Source organism: Chelonia mydas, chromosome 6 (genome assembly GCF_015237465.2).
Source record: "Chelonia mydas isolate rCheMyd1 chromosome 6, rCheMyd1.pri.v2, whole genome shotgun sequence".
Taxonomy (NCBI): Eukaryota; Metazoa; Chordata; order Testudines; family Cheloniidae; genus Chelonia; species Chelonia mydas.
Genome location: NC_051246.2, coordinates 101,261,362 through 101,288,766, shown reverse-complemented (window position 1 = coordinate 101,288,766; position 27,405 = coordinate 101,261,362). Strand labels below are relative to the sequence as shown.

Sequence of the window (27,405 nt, the reverse complement as noted above, 5' to 3'; positions counted from 1 at the left end):
AAAATGGAACAAAAAATGAAATTCCAAAATTTCCCATGGAATAGGAATTCCAAAATTTCATTTAGAAAACGTTGAAATGACATTTCGTTTAGACATTTCCAAAACATTTCCAAGTTGCCCAGGGCCCTGTCAGCCTACCAGGCAGGGAACAGGCCAGCTCAGGTAGCCTCGGAGCTGGGACTCCCTGGGCTTCTGGGCTGTGAAAGAGCCAGGAACCTTGGAAGGCCTGAGAGTCAGGGCTGCAACCTTGACTGCTAAGGAGTTGGGCTGCTAAGTTGGCAAGAAACCAGGCAGGATCCTGCTGAAATTTAATCAAAATAGACGCATTCCTGTGGAATGTTTTGATTCTGATGAATCAGCATTTTACCACAGAAAAACACACTGTTGAATATTTCAGAGTTGAATATTTCAAAAGGTAATAGCAGCTTCTATAATAAGCAAGCCTTATATGTCCTTTAGGGCTATCCCAGGCTAAACACCAGGGATCTCTTGCTTATGCCCAGAAAACCTTGCCCTCAAGAGTCCAAGCAGCACAGAGTTACAGTTCCTCCTTGTTAGGCGGTTTTCTCCCTTCCCCCATTCTGCTTCAAACTGCCAACTCAGCTGATGGGAACAATTCTCTTGCACATCTGCTCTTCATTGCGGGGGGAGGGGAGCAAACAACGTCTTTTGTCCTTTTTGATGTTTCTCAACAGTTTGTCTGGTCGATGGGCCTTCCTTTTGGGGAAGGCCATAACACCTTCTGTTGGAGGACAGCATTTCACACTTAATGTCTCTCTCCTGTCTGGTTATTTACATAGTTATGGAGGCTTCCAGTGCAAATGCTCAAATATTACTTTACAATATGGCATACAAATGTTATAAGCGGGATTAACGCATGCAGCAATTTACAAGCATTCAATAAAATCTAAACACTAAACATGTTTATAACTAATACCTATTTTAACAATACTAACACACAGGTGAAAAAGACTGATTCCAGCTATTTGTCTGTCAGTATTCAAGTTAGGCATGGGGACCTTGGCATAAGCTGGCACCTGATCTGCCAGTGTTACAGGCAGGTCCTCCTTACACAGTGCTCTTCAAAGACAAAGTAGCCTTATGACCACACCTGAAGTTTTTATCTACAGTTGTGTCAGCTTTTCATTTAAACCAGACAATACTTCTCTGGTCTTCTTCCCCAAACTGCAAATTAGCAGAGATGAGGAACGTCCACGTAAGTTAGATGTCAGGAGAGCACTGGCTTTTAACTTGGATAGGACCAAGTCCTTCAGACAGTATTCTTGTCATTTTGTGTCTTATGTAGATCACATGAAGGGCCAAGGCAGCGTCAGCACAAATGATGTCTCATTAGTTACCTCTTGCATTACAATAGCATACAGGGCAGTCATATTCCACCTCTGCAAAGACTCTTGGCCCATTCTGCAAGGGCTCAGGCTGCATCAATTACTTTCTTCAGGGATGTTCCCATTCTGGACATCTGTAGAGTCCTCAGTAAATACATTTACTTTTCACTGTGTCATCTCAACAATTTCTAGATTGCATGTGAACTTTGGCAAAGTCATATTTCAATCATTATTCAAGTAGGCTCTGAACCCACAGTACTGCTTGGGAGTCACCTGAGTGGAATACATGCCTGCAACAAGGCGAACAAGAAAAACAGTTACTTACCTGTTCTGTAACTGTTTTTCTTCTAGTTGTGGGTGCAGATACGTATTCCATGACCTGCCCTCTGTCCCCTCTCTATTGGGGTCTTAAACCATCTGCTCTGCTGTGAAGGAACTGAGGGGGGTTGGGGCAGCGGCAACCCTTATATTTCCTCTGGAGGGGCCAGGAGGATGTAGGGTGCGTGCGCTATCCCAACAGATACTGCTGTGGGAAAAAAGTCTGACTCTGGTATACTCGGCATGAACACACCTAAGTGTAATACATATCTGCACACACATCTCAAAGAACAGCAGCTACAGAACAGGTAAGTAAGCATTCTGGGGTTTTGTTTTGGGTGGTGGTGGTTATTTTGTGCAAGATTTCTTGTTTATTATATCTCAATGATTTTCAGAGCAAATCTGCTCTATTTACAAGACTTTTTCCTGACCTCCATCTCTGCAAACTCAACATGGAATATGAGAGTGAAACTGGATTCTTTCTAGCACTGATTTTGTAAGAAGTAAAGATTAAACATGTGGAACTTAGACAACAATTCTGTTGATGTATGAATCAGACTAGAATCCAATTCACTCACTGAAAGTTGTGTTGGCTCTGCAGGGCTAAATGGAGTAAAACAGTAGTTTAAGTTAAATTAGAACAATCTAGTCAGCAATGTAAGCAGATAGGACTTAGAATACACAAGTGGCTTTTAAAAAAATATACTGGTTTACTGGCTATAACTACACATTGAAGGTCTTATTTAAAACCAGAGACTTACCATGGAAAGACCCTGCTTTTCCGTTAACTTTTCAGAATTAAAATTGAAGCCAGACACTGATCAAAGTCCATTTTAATAACTTCTTTATCTGTAAATCAATAGTTCAACTACTTATATAAATTAGTTTGTTTCCATGTTAACCAGTCCTACCTTTTGGTATATAGTGAATGTAATTAACTCAGTGACAGTATTTAGTTAAGAACAGACGATGGAAAACAATCATATGGCAGAGTTATTACAGCAATATACACCATCTGTCACTTTGCATTTCCTTTTTGGATGTCATAAGCCATTAGTACATAATGACCCCACTGAAGTCATATCTGTAGTTCCAAAGGCCCAATAGTGGAAGTGTCAAGTCACTGCATATAGATAAAATTAGCTTAGAGACAGATTGTGCCATTTTTTAATTCTCTCAATTGACTGCAAGTAGAAATAAGAAATTACAAATTGGGTAGGAATGTTTCAACTTCAAATGCTATATTTTTGTCTGTTTTAGCTATGCCTGTGTACCAGGGCAGGGGAGAATTACCCTCTACCATTTATGGACTTGACGCATGGTACTTTCCCCTCAGAGCAAGGGGGTATCCGGAAGGCAGGTTGTGAGTCTCTGAATCATGATCTGTCTTTTAGCTTGCTCCAGGAGCAGCACAACAAACATATTGCTCCTTGCTCAGGGGTAGTTTAGTTGCAGAACTCTCAGAATAGGATACATAGAAAATGTTTATTAGGGACATTAAATGAGTTTTAAGTGGTCAAATTCTAGTTCAAAAAGGGTCAAAATCTTGTATGCACAATGGGGCATCCCTCTGACTTCAATTTGGCCCTGGAGAATAGATCTGTGGGACAAGATCCTTGATCTTAATACCTACATTCCTCTCTCCATTGTGCACAGTGGAGAACAAAACTGTGAAAGACACTGTGGTGTCATGCAGAAGGGAGTGGCAGTGAAAGCTATGATCGCACTGCAGGAATTACGCATTGCTGACAACAGGTTGTCAGCAGTGGGCACAACTGTACCCAACCTCAAGTGCAGATCCAGGACAAACTGTGCTCAGAGCAGTTTCAGAGAATGTGCTTCAAAGCTATCGGGAGTTCAGCATATTTTATGCCTAACAGCTCTGAGTATGTGTTAACCATGCTTTCTCCCAGGCTATGCCTGCATCTGAACCAGTTCAAGTGCATCCATTGCTAGCAGCAATGATCAGCAACAGGCAATTTTTGTGGTATAGACATAGCTTATAGAAGAGATTCCCACCACTGTGTAGCCACCTCTCAAAGGGTCTGGTCAGTGCAGTTCTTCCCCCTGCACCTAAATGACATTATTTTCATTGGCATCCAAAACAGCACAGAGAGGGCACCATAATGGCTCCAAGGAGCTTACAGACTCCACAGAACAGGACATAGAATCATAGGACTGGAAGGGATCTAGAGAGGTCATCTAGTCCAGTCCCCTGCACTCATGGCAGGATAAGTATTATCTAGATCATCTCTGACGGTGTTTGTCTAATCTGCTCTTAAAAATCTCCAATGATGGAGATTCCACAACCTCCCTGGGCAATTTATTTCAGTGCTTAATCACCCTGATAGTGAGGAAGTTTTTCTTAATGTCCAACCTAAACCACCCTTGCTACAATGTAAGCTCATTTGCTTTGTGTCCTATCCTCGGAGGTTAAGGAGAAAAATTTTTCTCCCTCCTCCTTGTAACAATCTTATGTACTTGAAAACTTATGTCCCCTCTCATTCTTCTCTTTTCCAGACTAAATAAACCCAATTTTTTCAATCTTCCCTCATAGGTCATATTTTCTAGACCTTTCATCATTTTTGTTGCTCTTCTCTGGACTTACTCCAATTTGTCCACATCTTTCCTGAAATTTGGCGTCCAGAACTGGACAAAATACTCCAGTTGAGGCCTAATCAGTGTGGAGTAGAGAGTGTGGAGTTACTTCTTGTGTCTTGCTTACAATACTACTGCTAATACATCACAGAATGACTTTGAGAATAATGAAGGAGAAGCAAGGCAATAGAAAGGGCAAGGAGGACAGGACGCCATCAGGTGCTCGTTCACCTGCACATCTACCAATGTGATAGATGCCATCATATGCCAGCAATGCCCCTCTGCCATGTACATTGGCCAAACCAGACAGTCTCTACGCAAAAGAATAAATGGACACAAATCTGACATCAGGAATCATAACATTCAAAAATCGGTAGAACACTACAACCTCTCTGGTCACTCAGTAACAGACTTAAAGGTGGCAATTTTGCAACAGAAAAGCTTTAAAAACAGACTCCAATGAGAAACTGCTGAGCTTGAATTAATATGCAAACTAGATACACATTAACTTGGGTTTAAATAGAGACTGGGAGTGGCTGGGTCATTACACATATTGAATCTATTTCCCCATGTTAAGTATCCTCACACTTTCTTGTCAACTGTCTAAATGGGCCATCTTGATTATCACTACAAAAGTTTTTTTTCTCCTGCTGATAATAGCTCATCTTAATTAATTAGCCTCTTACAGTTGGTATGGCTACTTCCACCTTTTCCTGTTCTCTGTATGTATATATATCTTCTTACTGTATATTCCATTCTATGCATCTGATGAAATAGGCCGTAGCCCACAAAAGCTTATGCTCAAATAAATTTGTTAGTCTCTAAGGTGCCACAAGGACTCCTGTTCTTTTTGCGGATACAGACTAACATGGCCGCTACTCTGAAAACTGTACTGTTGGGCTTTTAGACTGGAGTAGCAATTGCAGAGCAGCTCTGATGCATGTGACCTCATTTCCTCATGTAGCTCCCCGGCACTCAAGTCCAGCTACTTGCACTGAGTTTTTTGGACAGGATTTGGGCTTTGGAGAAGGAAGAAATGGGGAGGAAATGAATTGAACTCTGTTAAGCTCTCAAAGGAGAGGACAATAATTACCAAAGAGGTGAAAGAAAAGGGTTGGTTTCATGTTGATGAAAAATGTAACAAAATTGCCTTTTATTCACTTTCTAACTTCAAAATGTAACTACAAATCTCTTCCTGTGATCAAGAGGGGCCCCAAAACAATCCAAAAGAATACTAACAGATTTGAATATATTCTGGCTAAAAACAGTGGGAACCTCTGAACATAGCTTACACTGTCATTTTAACACCTTCCAAAATGCAATGACCACTACAATGAGTATATAAAACGGTATTTTAAAATTACAGTGTTATATTTTTAGGAAGTCCATAAAGATCAATATGGTTACATATTCTCCAAGGATTCTCCCTTCCTCTCCTCCCCAAACAATGTCTCAATATTATTGACATGTGACATAATAAGAAGCTAGTTATCCAGTGCACAACTCCACATCTGAAAATCAGAAATAATTAGTCTCACAGCTATGGTAGGAGGCTGTGTCAGATGCCGAAATCTCACAATAGGTTTGAAGCTTTTATGATGGAACCCACATGTTTCCATGTGTATCAGGTGCTTTGGTATAAGGAATATTCCAGATCCATGGGCGATCTGCAAAACAAGCAAAAATAAATACATAAGTAAAAAATTAAAATATGCTTATGACAGACATATACCTGGCCCCAGTGAAGTCAATGGCAAACCACCATTTATTGTGGTTCATCCCAACTGGAAGTTCAACTTACTGATAAAATTTACTGAGCTATTGCTTGCGGTGAGATACAAAGATACATTTTAAAAGGCCGTTGTTTTTTCCCCAAGGGTTGTTCTTTTAAAATGTGGATATTGCAACCTGACAATCATCCATTAACTATGATGGAGAGTACATTTAAAACAGAGCTTACAATCATTCTGATATAGCAAAGTTTGCTTTGGTCCATCCAGTGAAAGTCAGGTATTGCACAGATATTTTGATCCTAAAGCAGCATAAAAGGAAGATTACAGAGATATCAATATTTTTCACTGGGGCAGCCATGATTATATTGGGAAGAGAAGATGTTGTCAAGAGATTTGAGAGTGGCCCTGCATGACATGAATGCCGGAGTTCATGTCTCACCTCTGCTAACATTAAAACTTTGTATGTCCATCAGCCAGTCACAGAGAGTCTTACGGTTCCTCCCTTTGCTTCCAGAAATGGAGGAACCAAACCTATCAGAAACCACCCTTGCAGGAGAAGGAAAGTGAAGTGATAGAAAGGAGAGAAGTGGGAGTGATGGCTCTTCAACATGCTCCTCTCTTTCTCTCCAATTCTCCAAAATTCCTCAATAGACTCTGAAAAGGACTGGGGTTCCATATAAGTTTAAGATGGAATGTGGGAAGAAAACAGTAAAGTCAGGAAGCTGCCACAATCCATGGCACACTCCTCACAGATTTTCTATCAGAACTGTGATTGAGAGTCAATGCTGCTTCAAGAAGCACTGAATTCTTTGACAGTTACTACTATGCAACCGGAGAGGTACCAGAATCAGCTATGCTGCCATTGGCAAGTGTACCACAAAAGGTGGGGGAAGAAGGTCCAACAGAACAGCTGTAGAGAGGCAATGGACTTCTGTGGGAATCTAAAGAGCTGTATGTGTCTCAAGATAACCGCTTACTGAGTCTATTCCTCCCAGCCCATTTCTAATGGAATGATGATGACAAAACTCCTTGAGGGTCAGTTCTCTGAGTTATGTGCGTCGCAAATGGGAAACTATTATATAAAACATCCTGCCTCAGTTTCCCCATCTGTAAAACAGGACTCATAATTCTTACCTATGACACAGAGGCATTGAGAGGATTAGTTATTTTATGTTCCTAAGGCACACTGAATGTGGAAAGTGATAATTGTATCTGTGTATAAATACTACGTGTATCAGAGAGGAAAAGCAGTAAATATTCATATATATAGATTATGTATTATGAACTAGTCACAAGATTGGCATAAAGCAGTTGGACGAGTCACCTCACCACTCTGTGCCTCAATTTCCCCATCTGTAAAAATGAAGCCAATAACGTTGCCCTCCTTTGTAAAGCACTTTGAGATCTGCTGATGAAAACTACTGTAGAAAAGAGGTATCATTATTAAGTTATCAAAATAACAAGGACAAGCTTTTCTGTGCAACTGTGTATCTAAAGTAGTGCAGTAATGTTTGATTGTGTTGGATGTGGAAGATTTAAAAAGACAATCAAGATGACTTCTTGAATAACATTGAGTTGTATCAGTAGATTTTCTAGTAATTACTATGTAATGTTTAATTTTGTGGGATTCGGCTATGATTCACTTAAAAACAATGTTGAACAGCAAGAAATATAAGTAGGACAACAGCAGGGGAGGTAGTTATTTGTGTATTTTACAACAACTGAGACACTGTACAGGGAGATCTTGGAGGACCAGTAAAGTGCCTGGATCACTACTGTTCATTGCAAAAAGCAACCAAACTAGGAGGCCTTCAGTGGGCCTGAGCAGCAGTCTTAGCATGAAGAAAAGTCAGGAGGGGAGAGGGTTTGGGCGACCACAAGAGAGGGCAGTCTGACCCCACCCCTCCTGATAAGATCTCTGTTGAAATTGCTGAGGTATGGGGGGAGGGAGGGAAAGGAAGCTTATCTATGTTTGCCCTCCAGGCTGTTTTTGTCAGGACCTCAAGGCTTGCAGACTGCAAACACACATCTGGCTAATTGATAATCAAAATGAAACCTCTTGCTTAACCTTTGAAATTGGTTGCTTAACAAGTTTTCTTTGACATGTCATTGTAATACTAACAAATAAATAAGGGAAGAAAGTTTGTGGCAGTTGGACTCTTCAGGATTCTCCCCCTGGATGCATCTGAGGGTCCCCTCGGGAAGACACAAGATTGGTCATCGGAAGGCTGCTGCTGTACCACTCAAAAACCACTCCAGACCTTGGTAAATGTGGGGGATTGGAGTGTTTTACTAACCTGTTGTGGACATGTGTAGGTGCTTGAGACTAAAGAAAGCATACCTTTAATAAGAGCACTCGTGTTATCCTGCTTGTATCAACCATCTATCCAGCAGATGGTCTTGTCCTCACTGATTTATTTCCTGCCAGCGCTTTTCAAAGAGTAAAAGTTATCAAAAGTTTTGGGTTCAGAAAACCCACGATTACCACATGCCAAGCCAATTTTAAAAAGCAAGAAAATAACTGGATGAAGTACTATTGTAACCCCAAACTTCTAGAATAAAAGTTAATCGTTAGAGGAGGATTGTAGTTCTGTATTTATTTTGGGGTCTGTAAAAGGCAGAAAAGTAAGTGTGAACATACTGGAAAATGGAAGGGAATTGGGATTTGATTTTAAAAAAAACCCAGAAATATAAAATGTAGCAAAGTTCATATGTATGTCTAATAATATCAATGCAATCTGGTTTGCCTTACTTTCACTTCACAGGGTGACATGTCAATACTGGTAGCAGGAATGACTCCTTAGATCTGAGCACCCCAAAACTTTGCAGAAGTTTGCATTTGGATCCAAACTTCATGGCTCAAACTTATCTTTTTTCAACATGGGCCAGATCCAATGCCCACTGAAGTCAACAGGACTCTTTCTATTGACTTAAAGGGGCACTGGATCAGGCCATATGTAAATCACAGAATCATAGAATATCAGGGTTGGAAGGGACCTCAGGAGGTCATCTAGTCTAACCTCCTGCTCAAATCAGGACCAATCCCCGACTAAATCATCCCAGCCAGGGCTTTGTCAAGCCTGACCTTAAAAACTAAGGAAGGAGATTCCACCACCTCCCTAGGTAACGCATTCTAGTGTTTCACCATCCTCCTAGTGAAAAAGTTTTTCCTAATATTCAACCTAAACCTCCCCCAATAGGAAAAGACAAATAGGATAGGAAAAGAATGATGTCTGGCAGAAAGGTCAGGCATCTGTCAGGTCTAGATGGGATCAGGCAGCTGTGTTCTAACCTGAAAGAGTGTTTGAAGTTGAGCCTTTCTAGGAAAGCGACAACATGTTCAGTATGAAAAGCAGCAAAGTGGTCTCAGGGTCTCCAGCCAATAAAGTAAATCCTGAAAGAGGAAGCTCTTAAGCTCATACTTTTCTCATGGAATAGGTTTAGTAATTGCCCTAAGGTATGGATATTCTTTAAACATATCATTGCTGTGGCAGATGATATGAAACAGCTGGTTTCAGACTAGATTCTCAGCTGGTGTAAATTGGTGTAACTCCAGTGAGTCAAGAGCCACGTCAGTTTATACTAGCTGAGGATCTAGCCCTTGCTTAGTAAACTGTAATCAGATGAAGATCAAAAGATTCTTGATATAGCTGAACCTAGTGATCTATAGTGGGTCTGAATCATGATGAAATCTTACATATTATCCATGCAGTTAAGCGTAAAGTGTACCACCACTTTGTTATGTTGACCTATTCTTTCAAAACGCTGACAATTTTCCAAATAATTTATTGAAGAATTTTCTCTATTTATATGGCAAGCATTCTTCCTACCCACCTCCCTGCAACATTAAATAACTAGATTGCCTCACTGTGAAAAGTGTGAGTTATACTAGATTTGTAGTGTAGTGTATGCACATTTAAAATGGACAGCACTAGAGTTTTCCTCACTAATCATGAGTGGCAGCACAGGCAGTGACTCACGCAAGCTTTGCCTCTCTTTAGTTCTGTGATCCAGCCGATCACAAACATAAGGACTGCTTGCCACCAGTTTTGTATAAACTCCTCAGGGCTTGGCTACACTTTCAATCTGTTCTTGAACTAGAAAGTTTCTATACATTTTAAGTTTAGGAAGACCTATTGAGGAGAGTTACATCTGTCAGAAGACAGTGCAGCACTGGTGGTGGTGGCAGCAAGGGTGATTCTCAAAAGCACATATAGCAGCGAGGTACTCAACTCCCACTGAAAGTCAATGTGAGTTGAGCACCTAACTTCCAATGCACCTCTGAAAATCTTCCCCAAGAACTCATTGGTTTGTTGAAGGATAATCCAGAGATTTTACAAGGGATCAGTCAAAAAAAAAAAAATGGTGTCAAGTAACCCCTCCAACCATTTTTAGACACACTTATCTGCTATATCAAGTCTATGCCTGAAAACCCTACACAGGGCCGTAATGAGTGTGGAGTGAGCAGGGCAGATGCCCAGGGTGCAGAACTGCCAGGAGTGCAAAAATGGGGTGGCATGCAGGATCGGGCCCAGCGGAGTCATCCTCCACACCGCAGGATCAGGCATAGGGGGAGCCCAGGGTGCTCAGACCCCCCCGCTCCCAGCAGGATTGCAGGCCTAGTGATCCCCCAGGAGCAGGCTCTATGGCACTAGGACTCCAACAGGGCACTGAGTGCTAATTGGCTCCTATGAGCATGCTCATTGCTCAGTAACATCTGCTGAAGTTGCTGCCCTTGCCAGGGATTAAAAAAGTTAAAGGGGGCAAATTGGGGAGGGATGGGCAGGGTCTGAGCAGAGGGCAGAAACTGACTGAGTGGGGGGTAGTTTCAAACAGCTGGAGGCAGGGGGCCAAGAAGCAAAACTGGGGGGTGGGAATAGGAGCTGGGTGAGGCGCTGCCAGATGGAGGCAGACAGCAAAGCCCCAGCACAGGGAGGGGCCAAGGGGGAAACAAGTACCCTGATGCCCTGATGGCACCTGATGGCACGAGCCACCTGCCCTTTGCTAAAATGGGCGGCCGGGGGGGAGGGGGTTGCAAGAGGGGCTTCCAGTCAAGAAAAATGAAGACATCCTTGGCTGCTTATGATTTACAGTTAAGAGGAACAACAGTAGAAACAAAGAAAGTAAACGCTGCACAAGTAAAAAATGCTTTTTCAGTCAACACTCACTAAGGGATAAAACACACCCTGCTCCCTCCTTTAGCTGTGTTTTCCTGTTACTGGGACCTACCCTTAACTATTGCTGCGCCAGCCTGATTCAATCGTTATTACAGAGAAAAAAATAAGGTGTCTCCCTTTGACCCATTGTTATAATGCTCCATTAACTGGCCAGCAAGGTTCACTCACACATCAGGGAATTGACACCTTCAGGGCAGACTGGCCCAGAATGCTGACCACACTTTGGCTTTTCTTTTAAAAGGCCTCTAATTCTGGGCTAAGGACAATTTTCAGTTGTGCCCAGACAGGTAAAAATACAGGCCATTCACTGTACAGGTGAAGAGACCGATAGGGAAATCTACATTGGGTGCAGATCTGGATTGGGGCTGCTGGTGAGATATGCACTGGCGAAGAAACATGTCCATGTGACCTGTGCTTGTAGGATTCTGGGCTGTGACCCAGCCAGTCTGTTCCTAACACCATTCTCAACAAGACCAGGGCCATCACCTCAATATGTCCACCTAGTCATTATAACTATGGTATGGGCACAGTCTCACCACTATAGCATAGCATACTCTAATTTCACAATCACCACAGCCATATACTTTCTTCTGTCTCCACACATAGGTGTCAGGGGCCTTCTCTGGCCAGAAGTCAAACATAGAACCATAGGGTCAGAAGGGACTGCAAGGGTCATTTAGTCTAACTTCCTGCCAAGATGCGTCATGCCTCTTATCAGCTGTCACAACATAGCTTTCCCAACTGAATGATACTTCCCACACTGGCCATATACAAATAAGTCATGCTGCTATAATTAAAAGGGGCATAACCAAAATTAGCTTGGCAGGATTCAGCAGGGGAAATGATCAGGAATAAGCCAACCATAATATTGTAGCAGGAAGCAAACAAACAATAATCAATACTCTTCTTAGAAAAATAAAATCACAATGCAAAAGGTAAAAACTAGAAATCTTAACACCACTCTTCCCGCCCCCCGCTCCCTCCCAATATGGCTGTTTCCCTCATATAAAAGCGAGAGAAAGAGTGGCTTCTGCTTATACAGAGTCAGATGCTATGTTGGTAATTCTTTGCTTACTCTGGAGTCCTATTTATTCTCCACCGAGTCATTGAGAGAGGTTGCTGTTTATTCTAGCCACAGTCTCACTGTGAGATGATGTAAAACCACTAAAAGTCCTGCAGGCCAAGCAGCTGGGGATCCTTTGCTTATGCTAAGAAATCTTGCCTTCCTGAAGTCCAAGCGTAGAGTTCCAGCTTCTTCTTGTCAGGGATTTTTATTCCCTTCCCTCAGAATTCAGGCTGATGGGACAATTCCACATGCATGACATCTTCATGGGTGTTGGGGTGAGTAATTAAAGTCTTTGTTCTTTGATGTTTCACAATGAATGGCTCATTTGGTTACAGTGGTCCTTCTTGGTGGGCAGGACCTAATACCTTCTGTAGGAAGCCAGCATTTTACAATTGCTGACCTGTTTGCATCATAAACTTCTGTAATTGTGTAAGTAATCAAACACTCACTGTATCCTTATATAATAGGGTACAGATGTTTTAAGTGAGATTACTACATGCAACATCCTATAAGCATTTCATAAAGTCTAAACACATTCTTATAAACTTAAGATCTATTTTAATAAATGCTAAGCACACAGGTGAGCCAGACTGGTTTCTGGTTATGTATTGTCAGTGTTCAGTTGAGGTCTAAGGGCCTTGGCATAAGCTGGCCCCTGGTCTGCCAGGATCACAATAGGAATTTGAGATAGTGTTCTTCAACCCTGGAAGGTGAAAAGCTTTTAATAAGATATTGTTCCTTAAACAGAGATTCCAGAGGTGGCTCACTTCTTGCCACTGTGGAGGCAATCTTGTACCTCCCTGCTTGTTCAGGTAAAATGTAACAGTAGTATTGTCTGTGAGGACTTGAATCACTTGATTCCTGATGGTGGACATAAGCATCTTGCAGGCCTGATGAAGAGCTCAATGATTCAGCACATTTATATGGAGTGAAACCTTCCGAGATGACCAAAAAGCCTGTTCCTGAAATGTTCAAGATGGCCCCCCTACCTTTGGTGGATGAGTCTGTTATGAGAGTCATAGCCAGTTCTCGTGATAGAAAAGGAAACCCTCTGCATACATTTAGAGAGGGTCTAACCACCAGTTGAGAGATTGAAGCCCTCTTGCAGGTATGCTAATCAGCATGTCCAGTGGATGCCTGCTCAGTCAATATAACAAGGCCTTCAGACATCTGAAGTGAATTCTAGCATGACGAGTCACGTACATGTACGAGGTCACACAATGCAGTAGTTGTAGGTAGAAGTGAACTGTTCTCTGCAGACTGGACTGAGAGAGAGAGAGAGAGAGGGGCAGGCAGAGACACTATGGACTGAAATTGTCCATAGGGAGGTAAGCCATGGCAGTTGTGTCTAGGTCCATTCCTATGAAAGTTATTTGTTGTGTTGGTTGTAATGCCAGTTTGTCCATATTTCGTTTCAGGTCTCGACAACAGATGTCTGATGATGAGGGTGCTGTTTTTGATGTGGGTCCTTGATCTTCTATGAACTAACCAATTGTCCAGTGTGACAAAGTTCCTGCTCTACCTTGGTGGGTCTTGCACTTATTGGCGGATTCGCTCGCCTTGGAGCTTCACGGCAGCCTGCGGCTTGGCCGTTTTTCTGAATTCAGTCCAGGTCGACTCCTCCTGTGTCTGACCACGAGTTGGGAGGATTTGGGGGGAACCCGGGCCCGCCCTCTACTCCGGGTTCCAACCCAGGGCCCTGTGCAATGCAGCTGCTTAGAGTGCCTCCTGGAACAGCTGTGCGACAGCTACAACTCCCTGGGCTACTTCCCCATGGCCTCCTCCCAACACCTTCTTTATCCTCACCATAGGACCTTCCTCCTGGTGTCTGATAATGCTTGTACACCTCAGTCCTCCAACAGTCCACATTCTCACTCTCAGCTCCTAGTGCCTCTTGCTCCCAGCTCCTCACACGCACACCACAAACTGAAATGAGCTCCTTTTTAAAACCCAGGTGCCCTGATTAGCCTGCCTTAATTGATTCTAGCAGCTTCTTGATTGGCTGCAGGTGTTCTAATCAGCCTGTCTTAATGGTCTCCAGAAGGTTCCTGATTGTTCTGGAATCTTCCCTGTTATACTAGCCCCAGGCTAAGTAGGTCCCTTTTCCCTGGGTAAGGTATCTGCCTTCTATTACTCTCCTGTAGCCATCTGGCCCGACCCTGTCACATATCCCCCCCCCGCTCAACACTACAGGGTTGGGCAACTTGGCACGTCAGGCAGTGTACTCGTGACAAGCCATCTGCATTGCCATGGTGGCTTCCAGCCCGGTGTTGTATGGTGAATTGGAAAGGTTGTAGGGACAGGAACCATTTGGTCACCCTTGCGTTCTTCTCTTTATTCCGCTGCATCCACTGGAGGGGTGCGTGGTCGGTCACAAGGGTATTACCTCCCAGAAGGTAATAACGTAGTGTTTCCATGGCCCATTTCACAGCTAGGCACTCTCTTTCAACCACAGCATACTTCTGCTCTCTCGGGAGGAGTTTCCTGCTGAGGTAGAAGATTGGGTGTTCTTCATCTCCGACCATCTGCGATAGGACAGCTCCCAATCCTACTTCAGATGCATCTGTTTGTAAAATGAATTCTTTGTTGAAGTCTGGGGCTATAAGCACGGGGTTACTGCAGAGGGCTGTCCATAGATCCATGAATGCTTTCTCTGCGGCATCTGTCCACTTCACCATGTCTGGACCCCGGGCTTTTATCAGGTCCGTCAGGGGACTCGCTCTGGTAGCAAAATGGGGAATAAATCGTCGGTAGTACCCCACCACATCCAGGAATGCCTGGACTTGCTTTTTCCGATTCGGCTGGGGCCAATTTTGGATAGCCTCTAGTTTGTTTAGTTGGGGCTTGACCATGCCCCTTTCTACAATGTAGCCAAGGTATTTAGCCTTGGCTAGCCCTACAGCACATTTGGCTGGGTTGGCTGTGAGGCCAGCCTGTCTTAACGTGTCCAGAACAGCTTCCACCTTTCCGAAGTGGATTTCCCAGTCGGGAGAGTGAATAATCACATCATCCAGGTTTGCCGCTGCATAACTGGTATGGGGCCGTAGGAGCTTGTCCATAAGACGCTAGAAGGTGGCAGGTGCCCCATGCAGTCCAAAAGGAAGAACAGTATATTGAAACAGACCCTCTGGTGTAGAGAATGCCGTCTTTTCTTTTGCATCTTTGGCAAGGGAAATCTGCCAGTATCCCTTTGTTAAATCAAGGGTGGTCAAAAATCGGGCATTGCCTTGGCAGTCAACTAACTCATCGATACGGGGTATGCATCGAATTTGGATATCTCATTCAGCCAGCAAAAGTCATTACAAAACTTAGTGGTGCCATCGGGTTTGGGCACTAACACAATCGGGTTTGACCACTGACTGTGGGACTCTTCGATGACTCCCAGCTCCAACATCCTTTTTACCTCTGCCTTGATCTCCTCCCTTTTTGCTGCTGGGACCCGATAGGGCCTTAAAGTTACCTTTGCCCCAGGGTCTGTGATAATGTGGTGATATGCTTCGTTGGTCCGGCCTGGTTTGGTTGAAAACACGTCCTGGTATCGGTTGATCATCTCAGTTACCTCCTTCTTCTGGCTGGATGTCAGATCAGTGGATATCCTGATCTGCTCCTGCATATTATTTCCCTGGATCGGGGTCTCTTGGGCCACTACACACGCCTCTCGTTGGTGCCAAGGCTATAAGAGGTTAATGTGATAAATTTGTTCTTGTTTCCGGCGTCCTGGCTGCCACACCTTGAAGGTTACTTCCCCCACGGGTTCAACCACCATTGGGCCAAAAGCTTGCTTTCTGCCGTGAGTACCAACACCATCACCCGATCTCCTGGTTGGAACTGTCGGACTTTTGCCTGGCGATTGTAATGGATTCACGGGGCCTCCTGCGCCTTTTCCAAATGTTCCCGTACAATAGGGGTGACCCGGGCTATCCGTTCTCACATCTGCAACACATGGTCAATTATATTTCTCCCCTCGTTGGGTTCCTCTTCCCAGATTTCTTTTGCAATATCTAGTATGCCACGGGGGTGGCGTCCGTATAATAATTCAAAGGGGGAGTTGAGGCCTGAGGTACCTCCCGGATTGCAAACATAAGGTAGGGTAGTAGGTTGTCCCAATCCTTCCCGTCTCGACTTACCACTTTCCTTATCATTGCCTTGAGGGTTCGGTTAAACCTTTCTACCAGCCCATCGGTCTGCGGATGAGAGACTGAAGTTCTCAGGGTATGTATATGGAGTAGCGTACAGAGGTCCTTCATTAGCTTCCACATAAATGGGGTACCTTGGTCTGTTAATATCTCCTTTGGTAGCCCCACTTGGGCAAAGATCCCCACCAAGTCTTTAGCTATCGTTTTAGAGGCCGTGTTCCGCAGGGGGACGGCTTCTGGGTAGCGAGTAGCATAATCCAGAACGACAAGTACATATCGGTGGCCCCAGGCTGTCTTCTCCAGGGGTCACACTAGGTCCATGGCTATTCGCTTGAAGGGGACCTCTATGATGGGAAGGGGTACTAAAGGTGCCCTCAAGTGGGGATGGGGACTGTGCAGCTGACACTCCGGGCAGGACGCACAGTATCTCCGCATTTCATGTACTCCGGGCCAGAAGAATTGTTGCAAGACCCGTGCCAGGGTCTTCTCTACCCCCAAATGCCCCCAAAAAGATGACTATGGGCCAGACTTAATACAGCATTCTGGTGTTTTTGAGGTACTAGGATCTGCTCTACCTTCTGCCCCTGTACTGGTGCAACCCAGTATAAGAGATTCTTCTTCATTATGAAGTAGGGTCCTGGTCCCTGGGTTTTCCCTTCCACGGGGACCCCATCTATTTCGGTCACCTCCTTCCCAATGTTGTTGTACCTTGGGTCTTCAGCCTGGTCCCGTCCAAAATTTCCTCTAGCGGGGCTAATATGCCCGAGATCTAGGAGGCCAGTCTCTGTTGCCTTTACTGGTTCAGAGGCGTTAGGGTGTGGGTCAGACTCAGGTGCTTCTCCCTCCTGGGTGGCCTCCTTTTCAGCTGCTCGGGTCCGCCTACCTACAAGAACGACCCTCTGGCTTTGCGCCAGTATTCAGGTTTCCAAGGCCTTAGCTGCCCTTCTTTCCCTTTTCGTCTTTCTACGCTGTCTGGGAGTGGAGAACAAATCTGGGGATATTTCAGAGAAGGTTGGGGGTTGACAGTCTACTGTGGATGCCTCACTACTTTCAGGGCTTCCCCCTTTCTTCAATTCCCCTACCGGCAGTAAGTCTCCAGACCCTGGAAAGTCCCTCCCTATGAGCACTGGGTATGGGAGTTTAGGGATTACACCTGCTGCTACCTCAATAGTGTTCCCCTGAATCTTGATTTTTACTGGGATGGTGGGGTAATAACCAACTGTCCCATGGACGCATGTTATCCCCGTATGCTTAGCCCACAGCAGCTGACTACGCTTCATGAGCTTCTCCGAGACAAGCGTGATAGCACTCCCCGAATCAACCAGTGCTGTGGTCTCTACCCCATTTAGCTTCACTGGTCTAGTGTACATATGTGGGGTTAGTGAGACCCCCACAAGGTGGATTAGGGAGCATGGGTCTGCCTAGTTCCCCAGGTTACACTGCATAGGCTCCTCAGCATTGGGACACTGTGCAGCTATGTGTCCCCACTCCCTGCAGGTATAACATCTGTATGGAGCCCTAGGCGTTCTCCGGTCTCTTGGTTTGGGTAGTCTCACATCACAATCCTCTTCCCCCTCAGTGCTCCAACTTTTTGTGGCTTCTGGTGGGCCTTCAGCCCCTCTCTTTTTCCACCTGGGTTCTCCTGGTGGCCCAGTCACCTGAGCTCTAGGGCTTCGTCCTGCTAGTTTAACCTAGGGTGCTTCTTCCTTAACTGGTCAGGTCAGCTCCCTCGCCGTCCTTTGCCTTTCTACCAGCGCAACAACCTCGTCGTAGGTGGAGGGTTCGTTCGGGCTTATCCAGGCGCGAAGGTCTGGCGGTAGTCCTCTCATGTACCGGTCGATGACCAGAACCTCTAGTATCTCATCCGGACTCCGGGACTCAGTTCGTAACCACTTTCGTGCGAGATGGATGAGGTCATATAATTGGGACCGCGAGGTTTTGTTTTCCTAGTACCTCCACTCATGATATTGCTGGGCCTGCACTGGGGTCGTTACCCCAGATCTAGCTAGGATCTCTGCTTTCAGCTGGAGGTAGTTCGCCGCAGCCTCTTCAGGCAAATCATAGTAGGCCTTCTGGGCCTCCCCACACAGGAATGGAGGGAGGATGCCAGACCACTGTTCTAGCAGCCAAACCTCCCGCAGGGCTGTCCTCTCAAAGGCCAGGAGGTATGCCTCTACATCATTCTCCCGCGTCATTTTCTGCAGCCAATTGCTGGCCCGCATGATCTGCATCTCATCATGGCCGCGGTTCAGCTCTGTAAGGGCCTTTACCGGGTTTACCAGTTCCCGCAACAAAGCCTGGTCTTGAGCAGCCTGGTCGATCAGCAGGCGATTAGTCTCTTGCTGCAGCCGCACTGCCTCCTGTTGGGTGGCTGCCTGGTCACAAGTAGCCTCCTGCTGGGCAGCCGTGGCTTGTATCAGTACCCGCAATACCTCCTCCATTGTGGTGAAAAAAAATAAAAATAGATCCTCCCCCACTCCCCTTCTTCCAAACACCCTCCTTCTTCCGCCGCACTGTGGACACCAGATCCCACTTCCGACACCAGTTGTGACAAAGTTCCTGCTCTATCTTGGTGGGTCTTGCGCTTATTGGCGGATTCGCTCGCCTTGGAGCTTCACGGCAGCTCTCGGCTTGGCCGTTTTTCTGAATTCACAGTCCAGGTCGACTCCTCCTGTGTCTGACCAGGAGTTGGGAGGATTTGGGGGGAACCCAGGCCCGCCCTCTACTCCGGGTTCCAGCCCAGGGCCCTGTGCAATGCAGCTGTTTAGAGTGCCTCCTGGAACAGCTGTGCGACAGCTACAACTCCCTGGGCTACTTCCCCATGGCCTCCTCCCAACACCTTCTTTATCCTCACCATAGGACCTTCCTCCTGGTGTCTGATAATGCTTGTACACCTCAGTCCTCCAACAGTCCACATTCTCACTCTCAGCTCCTAGTGCCTCTTGCTCCCAGCTCCTCACACGCACACCACAAACTGAAATGAGCTCCTTTTTAAAACCCAGGTGCCCTGATTAGCCTGCCTTAATTGATTCTAGCAGCTTCTTGATTGGCTGCAGGTGTTCTAATCAGCCTGTCTTAATGGTCTCCAGAAGGTTCCCGATTGTTCTGGAACCAACCCTGTTACCTTACCCAGGGAAAAGGGACCTACTTAGCCTGGGGCTAATATATCTGCCTTCTATTACTCTCCTGTAGCCATCTGGCCCGACCCTGTCACACCAGGTAAGGAAACAGGACGTGCAAATGGGCTGGTACCACTGTCATGCACTTGGTGAACACTCTTGGAGCTGACGATAACCTGAAGGGAAGCACCGTAGACTGATACTGATTGTTGCCTGCTATGACCTGATGTATTCCCACATGAAAGTACATGTCCTGCAAGGCAAGAACAGCATACCAATTTCCAGGGAAGGGATAATGGAAGCAGGGGTGATCATACTGAGCTTGATTTTCTTGATGAATTGGTTCAGCTTTCTTAGATCTCGAATGGGATGCAGGTGATGTGTCTTTTTGGGAATCGGGAAAAACTGGGAATAAAAACCTTTCCCTCTGTGTTGGTAAGGAAATCTTCCTCTATCACTCCCAATTCCAAAAGAGATCATGCTTCCGAAGCAATATGGTCTTGTGAGATGGGTCCCTGAAAAGGGACAGGGAAGGTGGGTTGGCAAAGGGGAAGGAGGCAAATTGGATGACATATCCCTCCTTTACTGTGCTGAGCACCCATTTGTTCAATGTAATCTCTTTCCAACCATTGCAAAAGAGAGATAGTGCTTTCCAAAAGGAGGGAGATGAGATATGGTTGGCATGCTGTCCTTGATCAAACAGTCAGAATGACTGCTTGGAAGCTGAAGAAGTCTGACAAGAATGGATTGCTATGGATGATACTGTCTGGTGACATCTAGGAGGTCCAGGCCTTCTATTGAAGGTGTCCTGGAAGCTCTGCTGATAAGAGGTTCTGTAGTACAACAGATTTAAACTGTTTCCTCTTTGTTACTGGGATGGAGAACCTCCAGTGAATGAAGAATCACACAGGAGTCTTTTAGAGTGCGAATGGCATCATCCATTTTCTGGGGAAATAGTTTGAACCCATTGAAGGATAAATCTTCCTTTGTAAAAATACACCTCTCTTAGGATGCCAGGGGCCTGCAGCCAAGAGGAAATGTCTCTTCGAGATGGCTGTAGCCATGGAGCATGAGGCAGTATCAGCAGCATCAATGGCCACTTGAAGCAATGTTCAGGCAGTGAGGTGCCTTTCAGAGATTATGGCTGAGAATCTGTGGAACCATGCAAGTACCCACAGCAGTGCCACTGATTTGAAGGTATACATTGTCCCCAAATGTGAAATTGTGACTTTATCCTCACCCATAACTATTTCACATTTGTATACCTTCCATCATGTGCCAGCAATGCCCCTCTGCCATGTACATTGGCCAAACTGGACAGTCTCTATGTAAAAGAATAAATGGACACAAATCAGACATCAAGAATTATAACATTCAAAAACCAGTCGAAGAACATTTCAATCTCTCTGGTCACTCAATTACAGACCTAAAAGTCGCAATTCTTCAACAAAAAAACTTCAAAAACAGACTCCAACGAGAGACTGCTGAATTGGAATTAATTTGCAAACTGGACACCATTAATTTAGGCTTGAATAAAGACTGGGAGTGGATGTGTCATTACACAAAGTAAAACTATTTCCCCATGTTTATTCCCCCCCCCCCCCCCAACTGTTCCTCACATGTTCTTGTCAACTGCTGGAAATGGCCCACCTTGATTATCACTACAAAAAGTTTTTTTCTTCCCCCCCCGCCCCCCTCCTGCTGGTAATAGCTCACCTTACCTGATCACTCTCGTTACAGTGTGTATGGTAACACCCATTGTTTCATGTTCTCTGTATATATAAAATCTGCCCACTGTATTTTCCACTGCATGCATCCAATGAAGTGAGCTGTAGCTCAAGAAAGCTTATGCTCAAATAAATTTGTTAGTCTCTAAGGTGCCACAAGTACTCCTTTTCTTTTTGCGGATACAGACTAACATGGCTGCTACTCTGAAACCTGCCACAATTCTCAGTCTATTCTAAGCTTTCAAACTATCCCTGCCCTGCAGCATCATGCATATCTCAGTTTACTGCTTTATCTGTTCTATGGGTAGAGTCACAGCCTCATGGAGTTTGAGATTTTGACAGTGTTTTATACTATTATGGGGTTCATAACCCTCTCTCCCCTGCAATTTATAACCCTTTTTCAAAGGGACATTCAATTTTTTACAAATTTACTCCTGACTAAATTAAATCCTGAGCTATACATGAAAGACTGAAGAAAACATTGAAAAGAGGCTGATACAAGCATATATCTTATGGATAAGGCTATGATTTAGTCATGAGTATTTTAGTAAAAAAGTCATGGACAGGTCAGGGGCAATAAACAAAAGTTCACAACCCCTGACCTGTCTATGACTGTACTATAAATACCCCTGACTAAAACTTACCTGGGGGGCTGCTACTCTGCGGGGGAGGCACTGCTCAGGGGAGTCCAGTGGGCTCAGGGCCAGAGGCAACAGCTTCCAGGGGCCACTGAGCAGTGGCTACTCTGGCTACCCCCGGGGCCATCCCCCTGCTGCTGCTCCGGTTGCCCCTGGGACCATTGCCGCCGAGCTGCAGCTGCTCCCGTCTTGAGGACTGCTGCTCAGGCGGTCCCCGGGGCCAGCTGCTCAGAGCCGCCCGAACAGTGGCCAGTGTGGCTGACCTTGGGGCTGCCCGAGCAGCTGGCTTCAGAGCTGCTCCAGCAGCGGCCAGTGTGGCTGTCCCTGGGGCTGCCTGAATAGCTGTCCCTGGGGCCAGCTGCTTGGGTGGCCCTGGGTTGAGCCACACTGGCTGCTGCAGAAGTCACAGAGGTCATGGAAAGTCACAGAATCAGTGACTTCCGTGACCTCCATGACAGACATGTAGCCCGACTTATGGATTTATTTTTTCTTTTGAATTTTAGTTCTCACCCTTTTTTCCTTATTTCACATTCTCTCTGAACTTTTTTTGTGCATCATTTTTCATAGTCACCATGTAATTGTTCCTCTCCTCCATACCTCTGCTTTCCTTCTTCCAAAGCCTTTGATTTCCCATAACCCCTAGACTCTCTTAAGGCAGCTTTGGGAAATCATCATAACAGAGTATCTGCCTGGGAACAAAGTCTACTTGCCCAATCCTTACTATGCGAAAGGGAATCACAAGACTATTTAACTCACCTGTCCAAACAAACAAAAAAAATACCAAATCTGCCAAGACAAAACAGAAGCTCCTGTGAAGTTCACAGAGACCCTGAACAACATGCTAGAAGTGAATACAAGACTGACTTTATATCCTGCTCCCACAGGCTTATACCTCCCTGCTGTATTCCCCCTCATGCTCTATCTTCTCACAAGTAACAGCACAAAAAATTCCTAATCCCTTGCTTTCAAGCCACAAAGCAACCTGTTGGAGGGCTGTCCTAAGTGAAATGCCAACACAGTAATGTTAGAGTCAAGCTTTGGAATGCAGAGCACGTGAGCAGGTTTGAAATTGGACAAAACAATCTGGCCTCAGTGTACCATTCACATTTTTTTTTTTCTTTCTTTCTTCAAGAGGTACGTCTTACCTTTGCTTCCATATTGCTCTGGGGGCAGATCATAAGGCACAGGAAAAGAGGTCACTGGCTCATTACTTCCTGAAAACATTTTCTTCTTCACATGGAAGTAACCTGTATCCAATCCCTGTGAAAAATACACAGAAGGAAATGATTGACTTATTAGTTTTATGAAAGTAAAACGTTCACTTTATCACAGCATGGATTTTCCTCACCATCAAAGAGAGTAGCTAAAACAAAGTTTTCCTTCTCTTTCTGGGGTATAAACAGTGTACCAAAGCTTGCTCCTATCGTGAGAGCCCAGCCTCCCTTCCCTGCTCCAGTCCTTTCTTCCTCTTGATATTCCACATGCAGGGCCAAGATGGTGGTTAAGTCCTATCTGCACCCACCCTCCTTGTCACGTAAGTTTTTACTAATCTAATTCTATACTCAAGCAGGGAAAACAAGGCTTTGGGAGTGGTCTTTACCTGGGAAACCCCATACAAACTTCCTGAGAATCTTGTAGGACCCAAATGGGCAGTGTATCCAGTCACAGCCTGAAGAGATGGTTTTGCATGTAAACCGAGTCACGGTCACATGTCCTGGAAGTTTTAGGATTAAAAATTTAACGTGGAGAAAACTTCTCCCTTCGTTCCTCTGCTTAATTTTATCACAAACTTATTATCTAGATGACAGAAGTGTGTGTTATTCATTATGCAGTTAAAATCCAAATAAAAACACTACATTCGTAATGAGGATACAAACATCTCTTCAAAGACAAATCTCCCAAGGACTTTTGGATAACGTAGCACTGTTATGCTGTGAAGTTCACTGCAGCTTTGAAAACTCTGGTATGAAAAAAAGAAACCTCTGAAGTGTATTACAAAGTTTGGCAACAGGCATCACTATACAGAATGGAACCTTAGAGGTTAGCAATTTGAACCCCCCTCCGATATCCGTGTATGCAGTACAAGGAAAACAAGGTGGTCTTGAAGTGTTTCAGACAGATTTGGCAGATGCTATTAGGTTAGCTATCAGGTCAATGGGATTCCATTATCAGACTTTTGTAACGAATTACTCAAAACCAACCCTTTCAGAAATTGAGACTCCTTTGGGTTGCGTGTGAAAATAGCATCAGTCTATTTTTTAAAATGAAACAAATCTAAAAGAAAAAAAAAAAATTAAATATTTGAAAAAAACAGAATATTCTCTTCCAAAAGTATTCTTAAGACTGGGAATAAACTTTCACCCTTTTAATATACACAGCCCTCTACAAACACCATCTTAGCTGTGCTGTTTGTTAGTCTTTGACATCTGGCGTTATCTGAGTTTTGCTAGATTCCTGGATTATTGTTTCTGTAACAATACAAGCACAGTGTCAAATAGCCCTTCAGCTAAACCTTTGTTTATGGCATAATTAACTGAAATTGTTGGTTGAAATGACAGTAGCATTTATGTACAGTAATCCTCAACTACTTCATGTTGTTCTCTACTAAATTTTTACTTGATCAAAATGTTGCTGTTTTGAAAAGTGAATGGTATGTTGAATAGCTAGTGAGGTGACACCCATGCATTGTACTGTAACAAGGAAGACTGATGTAGAAAAGTGGTCTTTGATGTTTTTTCTTGATATTCTGGAAACCCTGAAAGTATTCACGACACTTCATTTCAGTTAGTAGTAGAGGGAAGGAAAGAAAGTTACACTAGGGTGGCTCCTGCTGGCCAGTCCATGAAATAATGTAGAACTTAATTCGGAGGAAGAGATCCATTTTCTCCCATGACTGGAAGTAATGAGCATCCATGAGCTATGGAGATAGAAGGCAAGAAGATAGGAGATGGTGCCTAAGTGATAATGGACACTTATCTAATAAAGGAGGACAGAACAAGGCCCTTGGGGCAGATGGGCAGCTTTGATTTAAAACGAAAACTTTGATTTCAAACCAAAAGGTGTCAGTCTTGGAAAGCCAACTTGGAAAGTTTGTCCAATAGATATGCTTACATGAACCAATGTCTATGTCAAATGTACCCCAGAGGGCTAGGGCATTTCCCGCAAGCAATGTATATTGTTGTAACCGGGCAAGGGCCACTGAAGTTAAGGAAGTGAGTGAGTAAGCTGAGATGTGCAAGTTGGAATGCTGACTGGAAGAAGTTTCAGTTACCAAGTTATATAAATGACTAGGAGAACATAAGGGAGAGAAGGCCATCTATAGACTCATCAAGGTAAGAGAGAAAATGATGAGGGATGTGAATGAGTTTGCTAACATTAGAAATGAACATGGTGCATCAATCAACACAGTTTGGAGTGACTATTTAGAAGAGCGATGAATGAGGAGAATCCAAGGGAGGAATTAAAAACGTAAGCTAAACCAGGGCATGATATATTGCATACAGGAAGAAGGCACTTAGGAAAAATGAAAATGGAGAAAGTACCTGGGCCAGATGAAGTACCAGTGGTTATGGTGAAGTAATTGGGAAGGAAAGGCATCAAGTATCTTACAAGTCTGTACAATGGTATTCTCAAGAAAGGAAAAAATGCCAGTCTTGTGGAGCCTATTTTTAAACACAAAGGAGATACTACACTGTGTGCTAATTACTGTCCAATTAAGCAGACATCACATGCTATGAAAGTACAGAAAAAGATTACTGAAAAGTGTCTGCATAGCATGGTTGAAGCTTGGAAGGGTTACTACAGCTTCATGCCAGGAAGGAGTATAATTGATGTCAGATTTGCTCTACAAATTCTCATGGAGAAGTTCAGAGAACATGGACAGCAACTGGGTACGGTCTTTGTGGACCTGAAGGTGTACAACAGTGTACCCTGAGAACTAGTTTGGTGGAGCTTTAGACAGATAAGTGTGCCAAAATGTCCAGTGAACGTTGGCCTGCATCAGGAATCAACATTGAGCCCCTTTTTGTTTGCTGTTAAGGATATAAGTGAGAGTACAGAATGAGAGCTGCTTTGAAACATGCTGTTTGCTGATGACTTAGTGAGGTGTGGAAGACTGAGATACCCTATGAACTGAGCCAACTATGAGCAATGGCAACCTGGTTTTGAGTGCGCTGCATTAAGAGTGAATGTTGGTAAGACAGAAGCCATGATTAGTGTGGGAGGGGGTTTCACCATAAAGGCTATCACAGGCAGAGAGCTTAGAAGAGTGAAAGAATTAAAATACCTAGGTTCAATGGTTGCTGACAATGGCACCATCCTGAGTGATGCCCAGCATCATACTAAAGCTGTTTCGTGCAAATGGTGGGACCCCAGTTCTCAGTGACAAAAAATGTCAATAAAATTAAAATGTAGAGTGCATAAAACTGTAATTTGACCCTACCTAACGTATGGAACAGAGACTTTGCCAGCCACAAGAAAGGAAATCAGAGTGCTCTCCATCACGGAAATGAAGATATTGAGATGGCCAAATCATTGCACATTCCATGATAGGAAATGAAATCAGATTGGAAGAGGACTAGTATGGATTGCTCCAACTGAAGACAAGTTGAGGGAGGCTGGGCTACATTGTATGGGCATAGTCAGGGAAGACCAGAGAGTTATACGGGTAGGATGATTCTTGCAATGATTGTGGATGGAAGATGACTAAGGGGGAGACTAGCCTCAGTACATTGACTAAATATCAGCATTCCTCAGAGATCAATCTGCATGACAGCCTGGTGTATGATCATGAGTTTTGGAAAAAGGCTACAAAAGTCAATGACCCTGAACAGGGAAGTGGCAAGAAAGAAGAGGAGAAAAGAACAGGGGCCATGCTGGAGGATAATGAATATTAAAATACATTTTAAGGGCCAACTCCAGGTATCTGTAAATTCACTGGGAGTTTTACCAATAAATTCAGTGAGATCAAAGCTTTGGTCCCAAGTTTATATTACCCTAAATGCACAGGATGAAATAACAGACTTCAAATTTAGAACAGAACAATTTATGGACACATGGGATTATAGGAAAACTGGGGTATATGTGTGGGTGTGAAGTTGGATTACAGAGTAAAAAAATGTCAACTACCTATTGCATTAATTAGGCATCATGACAATAGGTCTTGACAGTTTTGACCTCCAGGGATCTTATAGCTACTAGGGTTTAAGAAAAATTAATTTATAAACACAAATAACTAAGAGATTCATATTCGGTCTGGATTGAAAAGGTAACTCATGCAATTTCCTTAGGATGTTCTAGCTCATAAAAAGTGGAAAGCATACAAATCTGACTTGATCTACTGATGGGTCCCCCCCACAAATAGATCTCTCTCTCAGTCCTACTGTCAATTCTGGAGCTGAGTTTTTTAGGTTTTTCAGCTTCCTTTTCCAGCATCGTGATAGTGAACTCAGCAGACCAGTAATCTGACCAGGTATAGCAAATACTGTGTTCTTATATCCTCATATATGCAACCTCTGAATACAATGACAACTACATGGTTTAAAATTT

The 27,405-nt window shown here is 44.2% G+C and overlaps 1 protein-coding gene across 1 annotated transcript in view; it reads right to left on the bottom strand.

Moving 5' to 3' along the window:
* Nucleotides 1-2,480: 2,480 nt before the first annotated feature.
* The window catches only part of TDP1 (tyrosyl-DNA phosphodiesterase 1), a 107,309-nt gene continuing 82,384 nt past the window's right edge, over nucleotides 2,481-27,405 (bottom strand). The window contains exons 15-16 of the mRNA XM_037900817.2: nucleotides 23,004-23,118; nucleotides 2,481-5,929 (exon numbers count right to left, since the gene is read on the bottom strand). Of these exons, the coding sequence (XP_037756745.1) occupies nucleotides 5,856-5,929; nucleotides 23,004-23,118 (189 nt within the window). The 3' untranslated portion in view covers nucleotides 2,481-5,855. The remainder of the gene's footprint in view (nucleotides 5,930-23,003; nucleotides 23,119-27,405) is intronic.